The 13,251-nt window shown below is 53.4% G+C and overlaps 1 protein-coding gene and 1 long non-coding RNA gene across 7 annotated transcripts in view; one reads left to right on the top strand and one right to left on the bottom strand.

The window, feature by feature from the left end:
• The window catches only part of Vav2 (vav guanine nucleotide exchange factor 2), a 163,719-nt gene extending 155,835 nt beyond the window's left edge, over positions 1–7,884 (bottom strand). For 3 of the 6 annotated variants that reach the window (XM_040745163.1, XM_040745162.1, XM_013124731.3), the window contains exon 1: positions 7,121–7,883. In XM_040745163.1, the coding sequence (XP_040601097.1) occupies positions 7,121–7,324 (204 nt within the window). In that variant the 5' untranslated portion in view covers positions 7,325–7,883. Of the gene's footprint in view, positions 1–7,120 lie in introns of all 6 variants that reach the window. The other 3 variants (XM_040745160.1, XM_040745161.1, XM_005085404.4) reach the window with 2 other exon arrangements.
• A 10-nt stretch (positions 7,885–7,894) lies between these two features.
• Positions 7,895–13,198, top strand: LOC121140315. The gene is made up of 2 exons (XR_005877093.1): positions 7,895–9,771; positions 10,036–13,198. It is a non-coding gene; the product is annotated as an uncharacterized LOC121140315 (long non-coding RNA).
• The last annotated feature ends 53 nt before the right edge of the window (positions 13,199–13,251 follow it).

Here is a 13,251-nt window from a genome sequence, read left to right as displayed (position 1 = left end):
ATTCAGAATTCTGTCTCCACAAATGCATGGCACTGGAGCACTCTTAGGCCAGAGAACAGGTACGGCTATAGCTTCCTGCTCTAAGGGCAGAGTTGGGGGGGGAGCATTACAACAAAGGCCATCTGGCCCACAATGCCTAAAATATTCCAGTGTAACTTGACAGGAAAAAAAAAACCTGATTACCCTGCTCCAGGAGAAAGATGGGTGGCCAGGTTTGCATGTGGGAGAAAAAGATATTTTCAAGGAATGTGGGGAGGTAAGGGGGAGCTCAACTGGGGAGTCTGTGACCTGCATCTGCCTGACAAAAGGTCCACCGCCCAGCCTGTCACTACTCTGCATGGTCTCTGTTCTGAGTTTGTGCTCCTGAACCCACAGACATCCTGGACACAGAGACAAAAAGAACAGGCCGGGTGACAAATGCTTTATCATGAGTGTCCTCAAAAGAGGAATTGGGGAGGACAGCGGGATGGCTCAGTGGTTAAGAGCACTTGCTCTCACTCAGGCCACCTGTAACTCCGGCTCCAGAAGATCAGACACCCTCTCTGGCCTCCACAGGTACCTGTACAAGTGTGCACACACACACACACACACACACACACACACACAGAAACAAACACATAAGTAAAAAATAAACTGAATAATATTTCAAAAGAGATGATATTGCCAACTGTCCCCTGGAGACCCCATGGTTTCTCAGAGAGTAAAAAGAGCTTCCTTCAGGGTAGGCACATATTGGGTCACCTAACCCTCAAAGCAAGAAAGAACTCCCTCCAGGGTTGGAGGGAACACTTTCCTTGTCAGGCCCCCAACAAGTAGGGGCACAGTTTGACAGCTCCCCTTTCCTAGCTTACTGAGCTTATGTCCCCAGCGACCAAAGCAGGAACAGGCAGTTTTTCACAAAGGCTTGGGGCCTGTCCCTCAGCTTCCTATCAGCAGCACCCTGGCTAGCAAGCAAACCAGGTTATTATTTTCTTTATTGAACGCACACTGCACAAACAATTCAGTGCTGACTGTGTTTGCCCTTCAGCAGACGCTGCTCAATGCTCGAATGTCCGTTCTGCGGACATCAGACCCAGGCCTAGGGGCAATGCTGCCTGCAGTCCTGTGCCTGCATATTCTCAGAAAGTCCCCAGCACTGCAGCTGCCCTGAGCATCACAGCGCCATGCAGAAACACCAGCACCCAGAATCACACTCTCCCACTTTGTTCCCACTACCCGTGCCCCAAGGGGCCCTTCAGACACTCCACACACCTCACCCTCCCTGCATGGAGCTGGGTTCTATACATACACATCTTTACCCCTGACAAGATAGGGCTTCTACACCCCCCTAAGATCTGACTTTCACCCTCTCAAGGCTGTTCGCTAAAACTGCATAAACTAAGTAAAATATAGTGGTACAAAGCTCAGGGAGCAAAGGTGCTTGCTTGCTATGCAAGTCTGGCAGCCTGAGTTCAGTCCCTGGAATGCGGCAGGTAAAGGTGGATGGAGAGAACCACTTCCAAGAGTTGTCTCCATTCGCATACTGTGGTATGCCTAGCCTACCCACGCACACATCATAATCACACTTAGTAATCATAAGCTTTTTCCCAGAAGTGATGGTGCACGCCTTTAATCCCAGCACTCAGGAGGCAGAGGCAGGCGGATCTCTGTGAGTTTAAGGTCAGCCTGATCTACAGTGTGAATTCTGGGATACACAGAGAAATCCTATCTCAAAAAGAAAACAAAATTAATTAATGCTATATATTTATTTTTTGTTATGACCACCAAGAATGTGTGAATCTAAAGACCTGTGTGTGTGTGTGTGTGTTTTCATAGGCCAGTAAAGGGTGTTGGATACCCAGGAACTGGAATAATAAGTCCTTATGAGCCACCCATCATAGGTGCTGGAATTCAAACTCAGGTCCTCCACAAGAGCAGCAAGAACTCTTCCCCCACAGAACCATCTCTCCAGTCCTGTGTAAATCTAGATATAACAGCACTGGCAGCATTATTAACACACACAGAACATATGGGGCTGGAGAGACGGCTCAGTGGTTAAGAGCACTGGCTGCTCTACCAGAGTTCATTTCCCAGCAGACACACGGCAGCTCACAACTGTCTAAAATAATTCTAAGATCCGATGCCCTCACACAGAAATACATGCAGGCAAAACATCAATGCTCATAAAATAAAAATAATTTTAAAAAGAATGTGTTCATACACAGACGTGTGCAGACACACATATACATATATGCTTTCACGCGCATCTACCCAGGTAAGCACTAAGAGCACCCACGAGTCCCGAGCACACCCTTCCTTATCCTGGCCTCTATATACCCCTCTCCTACCAAGGAACTACATCCACTAAAGCAGAGGCCAACTCCTGAGCTAGGACAAAGGAATACACAGATGAGCCTAGCACATCTTGTGCCAGCAAGTCAGCGATGCTCCCAGAATGACTGGGAGTGTGCCAGAGATATACAGATGCCAACCTGGGCCTGTTCCCACTGTCGCCTCAGACAATGTGAGCACCGAGGTAAATAATGGTTGGAGCAGATTAGAATAAAACAGGAAACGTAACCCATGCTGGGTGGGAAGAAAGAAAGAAGTGGGGAGAGGAGAAAGGAAGAGAGGATGAGGGGAGGGGAGGAAAATCAATATTTACCTTACCTCAAAGCACCTCCTTAAAACCTAGGCTCCCCGATAACCAAACCGTTAAACTCAGCATCCCCAGTCAACAGGCAAGGCTCTGATCCAGGGGAAAGGGCGGCAGGCGGATGGCCTGAGTCTAATTCTGAGGCATTAGCTAAATGCAAATCTAAGAAGCCTGCACCTTGGCTGTAAAGACCAATGAAAGAATATCTGGGAAAGGCTTGGGGCAGAGAGGTGTGGCTGAAGATCCCAGGTCACCTTTGCAGGAAAGGACACTTAGCTGGGACACCTGGGAGCCTTGCCCACAGCCACTGCCTCTGATACAGACAGTCCTGCTATGGTGACAGAGTGCACACACACTTGCTGGAATGCACTAGACATTAGGGGCATAGAGTACCAAGTTCCTGCTTACCGTCAGAGGTCCACAAGAAAGTGACCTCAACTACACAACTTGGCCATGAGACAGAGCCATTCTCAGACTGTAAAACTGCCTGGCTTGAAGCTGGAAAGAAAGATGGCACATCCTGTTCTTCCAGAGGACCCAAGTTCAGGTCCCAGCACCCACATCAGGAACTGGATGTAACTCCAGCGCCAAGGGATTGAATACTCTCTTTTGACTACCAGGACATCTATACTCTTACACACCACACACACACACACACACACACACACACACACACACACACAAAACCACAGATAAATCTGTTAAAACTGCCTGGCTTCCTTGAGAATCATCTTTCCTTTCTCTTCTTCCCCAAACCCCTGTGTCTTCAATTTCAGCCTCTCCAACAGATTCTCCACACACACTCTCAAGAAACTGGGTACCCATCCAACGGCCCGTTTCTCAATCACAAAACATTTTATCCATACCCACTGGCTGCCCTTGCTTGCTGAGACTTCATGAGAACACTGGCCAGCCTGCTCCCTTGACCCTCCCCAGCCTGTGACATGGAGCCAGGCAAAGGAATGGTTCCTTGAATGAAAGTAAAAGGAAAGAACATTGTTGTAGCCACGGGAGGTCAGGCTGAAGGGAGTCAGAAAGGATGCAGCTCTGCCTGGAGAGGCTCACATCCTTGAGGACCCAAGACCGACTCAGATGGCAACATCCTTCATGATCTAAATCCCCCAGGACCTGAGTCCAGGTGAGCAGGCAGCAAGGGGTATTTGTGAGAAAACAGGGTGTGGAAAGTGCAACAGTAGATATACATATACATACATACATACATGCATACATACATACATACATATCTGAGCAGTGTTAGCCCAGAACAAGGCTCCAGACAGGAGAGAGCAATCAAAGGAAGTTTCCTTGGAGAAAGAAGAGGCCCTAAACCAGGCTGGAGCTGGGCGGTGGTGGCTCAAGCCTTTAATCCCACTTGGGAAGCAGAGGCAGGCAGATCTCTGAGTTCAAAGCCAGTCTGGTGTACAGAGTGAATTCCAAGGCTACACAGAGAAACCCTGTAGGACCAGAGTAGTGGGCACAAAAGGAAAACTCATGGGGAAGAGGAGGGAGGGCCAGGAAGGGGTGGAGCTTGGAGGTCCCATGGAGGCAAACCCTGGTAGTCCAGGTACTCAGAGATCTATGCTGGGCCCCTGCAGCAGACAGACCATCGATGTCAAAGGGAGAAGGCCACCAGGATGCTATAAGCATGACAGAGGTAAGTGAAAGAGGCCTCCCCAGAGCAAATATGCGGATTGTCAGCTGACACAGGCACCCTTGTGAACTCATACTGTAGCCACTTGAACTCCACAAGATCCTTCTTAGGATCAATAACTAGTGACCATACCTAATTAGCTTATTTAACCCAAAGTGGCTTCCAGGCATTGGAGTAAAACGAAGTATGCCCTTCCCATTCAAGACGGCACAACAAAGCAGGCAGTCAATATCTCTCCGTGGCTATCAGTACACAACAGATGATTAGTAAATGCCCACTGCTAGGCCTGGCATGGTGGTACATTCCTTTCATCTCGGCACTTAGGAGGTAGAAGCAGGGAACTCTGGGAGTTCCGGGTCAGCCTAACCTATCAGTCCAGGTTATAACAGACCCTCTCTCAAAAACAAAAGCCATTATGCTCCCCTAGATCCAACAGTCCAGCTGAGATAAACTCAAAGTGAGAGGCGAACCATGAGTCTTGAAGATTCACCAAGAAGTCATGTGGCCTTCAAGGAATGGAGGACAACAGAGGCCAATGAGCTGGACATGTTCTGGCACATTGCAAGCAGGGAGAAAGGAAATTCTCTCTCATGTCTTGCCAAATGGTCCTGCTGACTCCCCATAAAGGATGCAGATGTCCAGGGAAACCAGGCATGCTCCTACTATCACCCCCAGAAAGCCCACACACAGGCCCCAGGGAAAGCCCAAAGAAATCAGCGAGGCTGCAGGTCAGCTGAGGGTAGACTTGAAATCACCATTTCTTTAGGAAGATGTACATACACAGCTAGTAATGCCATTTACTGTCTGGGTGACCTGGGGCACATCTGTGGACCTCTCTAAATTTTCACAGTTGTCTACAGATCAGAGGTGGCACAAACTCTACAAATTGTGCCTAGCCCCAGGCAGCCCAGGAAAGGGTAGCTGTGATTCCTTCTGGGCCCAGCAACCACACACCAAGATAACAGCTTCTCCCCACATATCAGAAATGTGAGCTTCCCTTTAGCAAAGGGCAAGTAGGCAGAGAGAAGTCTCTCCCTAGACCCTGCACAGCCAGCCCTAGCAACAACTCTTGTCTCTTTCCTTCTGAGTATACACATAGGGCCATGAAGTCAAGCTTGACCCAGTACTGTGAGAGTTCAGAGAGCACCTGCAGTGTAGAGATCATGGGCAAACCAGTCTTCACAAGTGAGAAGAGAGCATCAACCCGGAGTTGGTCTCAGTACAGCAGTTGATGGCACCTAGAAACTTCCAACATAGGTGTTGAACCTGAGGCCCGCCCCAGCCCGCATCCTTCATCCCATCCAACCCAAATCACAGGAACCAGCCACTACAGTCAGACACAGCCCCTCCCAATCTCCCTGCCAATTAGCCTCACTCCCCTAACGCCGCCCCCTGGCTCAAGCCTCCAGGCCCATCAGCAAGCAGAACCTGTCAGATGCAAGCCAGCCTTGGTCTCTAGCAGTCCAGCAACAGCCCAGGAGAGAGAGGGGAGTCAAGACCCAGCTGTGTGCAGGAGCTGCCCCCTTTGCTTCCTCTGGTCATGAAAGGAGCTAAGAACTCCACAGCCTCCCAGCCCCAACGTGGGGGAGGGGGGCTCACACTTTGTTAAAAGTCTCTACAGCAACCCTTGAAGCTCGCCACTTGGGCACAGTTACTCAGACCTTTCAGGGCTCTAGCCGCAAGTGAAGCCGAGGGCTCCCTCTCTGACTCTCCGGGTTGCTGGGGTGTTACCATCAAGTAAGAGGACAACCCCTCTCTTTTCCCTTCTGAGGCTCTCCTTTGTCAAAAGGGAAATAGCTGGCCCCATCTCTTCGGAAAGGCAGGCAGGCACCGCCAAAGGGCAGAAGATTGGGGAGGGGGGTTGGAACCCGCCAGAATATTTAGGATCAGTGACGCTCACAGACCCCCACCCTGCGTTTCCCGAGGTCCCGGTAGTGAATACCCAGCGTCCACTTGGAGTTGCGAAGTGGGCGGGTCGCGCCAGGACAGCACTGGCTGAACCAGGATCCCTTTAAAGAGCGATCGGGCGGGGAATCCGGGACCCCCGGTAGGCGGGCCAGAAGCCTTGAATCAGCTTAACTCTCGGCCAAGTTCCCTTCAAGGGGCCAAGAAAAGCAGTTTTGGCCAGCGAAGCGGACATGTTCCTGCCCTGCCCTGCCCTGCGGCCACACGCGTGCCTCAGCGTCCACAAAGGCCACACTAGAGCGACGGCCGAAGTAGGGGCGGTGAGGAGACGAAGGGAACTCCCTCCCAGAGGCCCTCCAGGAAGGCCCCGAGGCAGTTCACCCCGGGCTGGGGGTCCAGGAGGAGGCGCAAGCCGGAGAGGGGGCGGCGCCCGGCCCTCCCGCTCCCTTTGGCCCGCGCACCCCGCCCGACCCAGCCCCTCCGCCGCGCCCTGAGCCAGCACAGCCACCGCTCCAGCTCATCCTCCACCGGTTCCGGCCGCCAGCCGCGCAGCTCGAGGATGCGGCCTCAGCGTGGCACGCACCAGGCTGCAAGGGACACTCGGGGACCCCGGCCTGGGCGAGAGACTGCAATGCTGGGCGCCACGCCGAGGCTGGAGTCGCCCTCCACGAGGCAGCGCAGACCCGGGAGCCGGCGCACACAAACGGTCCCCGTGGCGGTGGTGGAGCGCCCTAGGCTTGGGAGACTTTGGTCAACTTCGCGTCTTCAGGGACCACCGCTCGCCAGAGCGAGAAACGGAGATAGGGACGTGTCCCCGTCTCTCCTGGCCCTTGAGCCAGCCGCTCGGACTTGGGCGCCAGGGCCTCCCGTGGCCGCCACCTCGGCGCTCCAGCTACCTTGTCCCGCAGCGCACACGCCTGGACCCTCACCTGGGACATCTGCGGCCGGAAGTTGATGTCCTTCAGGTCTATGGAGCCGGGGGAGAGATTGTGCAGCAGCTGGCATAGCAGGACTCCGTCGCGCAGCGCCTGCGCCAGGTCGAAGACCACCGCCGAGGGCCACACGACACGATGGTTGGGCGGCAGGACCTTGCAGTCGATGAGCCAGCGGCCGCATTGCCGCCACTGCTCCATGGCGCCCGCGGCGCCCGTGCGCTCGCCGCCGCCGCCGCAGGACCAGCTCGTTCAGGGCAACGCTCTGGCCAAAGTGCGGTGACCGCGGGGCATCCCGCCCGCCCGCGCCGGGCTAGGCGGCCGGGGCGGGGCTTCGCGCAGGCCGCCCCGGGTCCCCGCTGCGCGGCCGCGCGGCCCTCCTCTTCCTCCTCCTCCTTCTTGGGCTACTAGCGGGCAGCCGCTCCCGCCCACGTGCGGCCACCAGGCGCTCGCGGGGCAGCGCGCCGGGTACCCCCTTCACACACACAAGTCCGCTTGGGCTCCGGCCCCAGCTCCACGCCTCCTGCTGCCGCAGCGCTCCTCAATCCGCCCCTCCGGGCGCCGCATTCTGCGCTCGGGGCGCCCCGCGCCGGCCGCCGCTCCTGCCCCGCCCGAGACAAAGGCGCAGCGGGTCGCTTGCTCCGTGCGTCCGGCGCCTGGGCTGCCCGCGTCGCCGTCGCTTTGTTCGCCCGGCCCGCGGGCTCTGCGTTCCTCGCGGGGCGCTGGGACTCTGATGCTCCTCCGCTCCCGGGCGCTGGGGGTGCGGGGGGCGCGGCCACGACAGGGCGGGGCCGGGGGCGGAGCTGGCACCCTAGTCCGGCACCGCCCCCGCGGCCCAAGCACCGCCTCCAACCCGCCCTCCCACTTCCTGCCCCGGGGCTGCCAGCGAAAGTTGAGGAGGGCGGGGCTGTAGCTCTGGCTCTGGGCGGGCGACTTTCCCTTAGGTGCACGTGGACCCAGGCCGGCTGTCTCTCCTGCAGAGTGTGAAGCCACTGCACCTCGGTGGAGACTAGAAGGTGACACCTGTAACGCGGGGCACTCTTGCATGGCCCTCTGCAAAGACAAGACAGACCCGGGCATGCCTATCCGGCTGGGCTACACATTCATGCCCCTATGGCTCCATCAATCTGGTTCGTGGGCTCAGGTCTTTCAGAGTTCCCTTCCAGTCCTCTGTCCTTGCCAAGATCCGCAGGACACCCCGCCCCCCGAAGAGGGAGAGAGAGAAAAATCCTTCACCTAGGGTCACAGGCAAGCCCGTAGATTCCCTGGTGAGAGGGGCTGGAGAGATCGACAGTGTAATGTCCTGAGCACCTTGTGACAGTGGAAGGGACTTCAAAAGCATAGATAGCTGATTTTGCAATTGAAATTACTTTGCTCTGGACTCATCTATCAGGAGCCGTGGGTTCTTGGTAAAGGGAACCCCACAAAGCCAAGCCTTCTCTGAGACGGGTGTCATGGAAGGCAGCTGGGATAAAGGGGAGTGACCAGTCCACAAGAGCCTCCTGACTCGATCTTTTGTGGGCTAGGCATCATTGTGTCAGCCCCTGCGTCTCCCTCAGTTACCCGGCCCAGGGCAGGAGGACAAACCCCCCCATCTTGATGCACACACAAAGCCTGTCACCTGCAACCAGGGAAGGCCTTCCTAGAATAGCGTCTGCAGGATGTCAGTTTACCCCTTCCCCACCTAAGGAGGAAGCATGAAACCTAATCCTAGAGGTCAAGAGAGGAGACAGATGAAGCCAGGCTGAACAACAGGTAAGCCTGCAACTCCTGCCGAGGTACTACTTCACCTCTGAATAGTCTCAGCCAAAGCCCAGGCCACAGGCAGACAGACCTAAGAGTCATTCAATACCCTACACCACAGGGGAAAAAAAGAAGAAAGAAAGAAAGAAAGAAAGAAAGAAAGAAAGAAAGAAAGAAAGAAAGAAAGAAAGAAAGGCATTGCAAAGCTGAAAACAGAGCACCCTGCTAATCCCGCTCCACTCATACCTGGGTGTCTGCATCCAGGGAGCTCTTTTACGAAAAAGAGGCCTCTGCACTCCATGCCCTCAACCTTCCAGCCTCATTAGGAAGCTAACCATGACCAGACTAGGTCTGGGACATAGACTAATCTGACATCAGTCAGGCGTTCATCTGCTGCCCCCTGGTGGTCTTGAGGGCAGTGGCAGCTGACATCCCAGATGCCCCAGGAGAGGGAACTGTAGTACAGATCGGAGTTAGCCTGTCTTCCAAATCAGAAGATCTAGGCCTCTTAGCACCGGTGGCCCTGCACCAATCGTGTCTGTCTCTCTGGTACCCACCTCCTTATCTGAATAGTGAGGACATTCAGTTGTCCTATATACGTGGTGGGGACCTTGGGAAACTGCAGAGAAATAATAGGGATGAATGAAGAAAAAAACTGAGTGGAAAGTATTCCAGATGTCTGCTGTGTGTGCGTAGGTCGGATTGCATGGGCTCAAGCAAACAAGCAGAGTACTGATAAATGGGATACTTTCACTTCAACATTCTTCCCCACCCATTCTCTCAGCCCCAGCACTGATCGCCAGGACTGCCCTCTGAACATGTCCAGGAAGCAAGAGTACCTCCCTACTTTGGAGATGAGCTCCACTGAAAGCCACTTATGCTGAATACCAGTGATCAGCTCTGAGGTAGGGGCTACTAACCCTAGCCGCATACCCAGAAAGTAGAAGGGGGCCGTGGACTGATCGTGTAAGAGGTTGCAGAGAAGGATGGACCTGGAAAGGGGCAGCAAGGCTTCTGGGAGTTAACGGTCCATGAAAGGCATGCTTTTGGAGGACAGAAGCTGGCAGGAAGGCACGGGTGCAGAGACCTAGGGCCTGGAGCAGCAGAGCCTGGCCCAGAGTCTGTTCTAAGTCACTGAACTGTACATCTTTTGTCTTCCTTGTTATCAGCTGGTCCACTACAGCAGCATCCCTGATGGACTCCAGTGTTAATTCTCGCATGTCTGATCTGCCAGCAAGTCCGAGAACCCCATTCGCATTCTGAGCACTCCTAGCTCCACCATCGCCAAGGTTCCTCAGCAGCCTGCTTCTACCTCAGCCTTCAGTCTGCTCTTCACAGCCAGCAAAGACCTAGCCGAACCTAGATGCAACCCTGTCGCTCTCCCACCCCCAAAGCAAGCCGTTTGTGGAACTCAGCTCCTAGCAGGTAACTTAGGCCTGGGGTTCTTTGAAAGAACACTGTTTGGCATGCATGAGGCTCCAGGCTCCATTTCTAGCCCTTAAAGCAGCAGTTCTCTACCTGTGGGTCATGATCTCTTGGGTAGTCAAAAGACCCTTTCGCAAGAGTCTCCTAAGACCATCAGAGAATACAGATATTTACATTGCTGTTCATAACAGCAAAATTACAGTTATGAAGTAGCAACAAAAGTAATGTTATGGTTGGGGGTCACCACAACCCAAGGAACTGTATTAAAGGATGGCAGCATTAGAAAGGTTGAGAACCACTGCCTTAAAGGAAATGAAAAAATAAAGAATGACAGAATCTCCCCAAGCAAACCTCCTTTGGCACAGCTTCCTTCCCTGGCTGCATATTCTATGCCCCTCCTCTATGCCCTTCCATCAAAGAGGGACATGACCAAGGTCTGGCTAGTAGAGAAGGGATTTGAACCAGGATCTCAACATGGAGTCAGTTTTCTCTAGTGCTCCCAGCATAGCTGTTTGCGTTTACTCTAGGCTGACCTTCAACACAAGAGAAGTCATGGAACTCAGTCTGTCTCTGCCCTCCCAGGATTCTGCAGTGGGTGCCCCTCATACGCTCAGACACTGCTCACTGGGTAGTCCAGGGTCAGTGTTTGACTAGAACTCAAGTGCCTCTAAGCACACATTGCTTTGCATGACACCTGCCTCAGTGGAAGGAAGCTTCTACAGACACTGGAACATCCAAGGAACTGGACCTCCACAGCCAGTCCAGCCATAGTTCTCAGCCCATGCTTCCCCAACAAAGACTCAGACACACTGCCCGGTCTCCATACCTTTCATCAAAAAGACCACCACCGACAGGCTCTTCCCTACCACCAAGTTTCCCATCCAAAGGAATACCACCATTGGCCTCCCTTTTTTCTACCACCTGACCTTCCATTGGCTTCCCTCCAGCTCTGGACCCTCTTTTTACATCTCTTTCCTGCTCCTTTCTTTGGGGGGGGTTTCGAGACAGGGTTTCTCTGTGGCTTTGGAGGCTGTCCTGGAACTCACTCTGTAGACCAGGCTGGCCTCGAACTCACAGAGATCCACCTGCCTCTGCCTCCCAAGTGCTGGGATTAAAGGCGTGCGCCACCAACGCCTGGCCCTCTTTCCTGCTCCTTGAACTCAGCCACCCAGCCCTCTGTCCAGTACACTTTAATCTACTTAGCCCTTCATTCCTCCGCCCAGCCCTCCCATGATCCTCTGCCCATTTCCTTTCTTTTCTTTTTTATTCTTCAAGACAGGGTTTCTCTGTGTAGCTTTGTAGACCAGACTGGCCTCGAACTCACATAGATCTACCTGCCTCTGCCTCCCGAGTGCTGGAATTAGAGGCATGCACCACCATGGCCCAGCTACTGCCCATTACTCTTACATGGATCAAGCCAGCCTCCCACTGTCCATCATTATCTGCCCCACTCCTATCAACCCGCCTATACCTGCATCTACCCACCCACCACACCCATATCCCTCCAATAGACAATACTAATTCAGTGCTGGCTTTCTAACTCAGTGCTGGCTTTGTTCCCGGAGAAGGGGAAGTGGATGTTTTGACCGGGTGAGGGGTTTATTCTCACATCCAACCCACATGAACACACATTTTTGCGAATTCCGTTTGGAGCTCCATCAGGCAAATTCAGCTGTCACAATTTCCCAGGAAATTATAGGTGTAGGAAAAGACCATCTGGCCAGCCATGGAGATGGAGCACGCCTTGCTGGATGGTGGGTGTGGGCCTTCCGCATATTTCCTTTGAAAAGGCAAAATGTAGACTATTACTGATAGTTGCTTCAATTTCAAAATGAAGCCAAATGCCACAGTCTAGGGATTGACCCCTACACTGAGGTCTCTGAAATCTTGCTGTTGACACAGCCACAGCTTGGACACCAGCCAGTGACTATGCAAAACATAAAGACGGCTCCCCGGGCCTGTCTTGAAGCTGTAGTTGCAGGCGGAGTTTAAGTAGCTCCTGGAAAGACCCTGTGTTTCAGGGCAGGTGAGCATAGTCTTAAGAGAGTACAGAGTCCAGACACAGGTCAGCTGTCCATAAGAGACTGAGAGGCAGCACTGGGGGAGGGGACGCTGCTTTCCACAGGGGCCCTCACCACAGAGCCGCAAGCCACCTGGATGCTAAATAGATGGAGAGGGTCCAGTCAGAGAAAGCCAAGCTTCATTTGGCTGCATGTGAATAATGGACGTGGCCTGGCGGGTGTTGGGGGGTGATGCCAGAGTCCCCACAGGACGAAGCATGTTCTGGGTCTCAGTTGACCACACACTGACTTCTAGAAGTGCTGGGTCTTAGTAGAACAAGTTGGTACCCACAGTGTGAGTCACACAGACAGGGAAAACCTGACTGTGCTTCCCCCCGACCCTCACCAGAGCCAGAAACTCTCCTTCAACTCCAGAGGAGGTATCCCTCTCCGGGGTCCTTCCGACTGTCCTCCAGACATACCACCTTGAAGTCAGTATAGCCGAGGGAATGTGCAGACCACACCTGCTCCAACACCTCCCTGATAGGACACAACACAAATGTCCCAACCCTGAAGCATTTGTCACCCAACTGTAACCCCCAGCAGCTCTGGCAACCCACCCTCAGCTCCGGCAACCACTTTTTAATCTGCTTTGAGTGTATCTACCAAGGACGCTTTGTGTCATTGGAATCGCACTGATCATGACCTTTCAAGCCTGGCTTTTCCTCCTTGACTATGCCTGAGGTTCCCTCGTGTTCTTTGCTTAGCGAGGTCTGTATCCCTTTCTATGGTCGACCAGTAAGTAATTCATTGTGAGCAGAATCAGTCTTAATGAGACACTGTTTAATGCGACATGTCTGAGGCATTGTCATTTTGATACCTGATCAACATTAAAACTTACTAACGAGCCCTTTTTACATCCTTTTCTTTTCTTCAAAATATAGGGTATGCCTTACACAT

Source organism: Mesocricetus auratus, unplaced genomic scaffold (genome assembly GCF_017639785.1).
Source record: "Mesocricetus auratus isolate SY011 unplaced genomic scaffold, BCM_Maur_2.0 Super-Scaffold_100004, whole genome shotgun sequence".
Taxonomy (NCBI): domain Eukaryota; kingdom Metazoa; phylum Chordata; class Mammalia; order Rodentia; family Cricetidae; genus Mesocricetus; species Mesocricetus auratus.
Note: the sequence above shows the minus strand (reverse complement) of the source record. Positions and strands in the feature narration are given on the sequence as shown.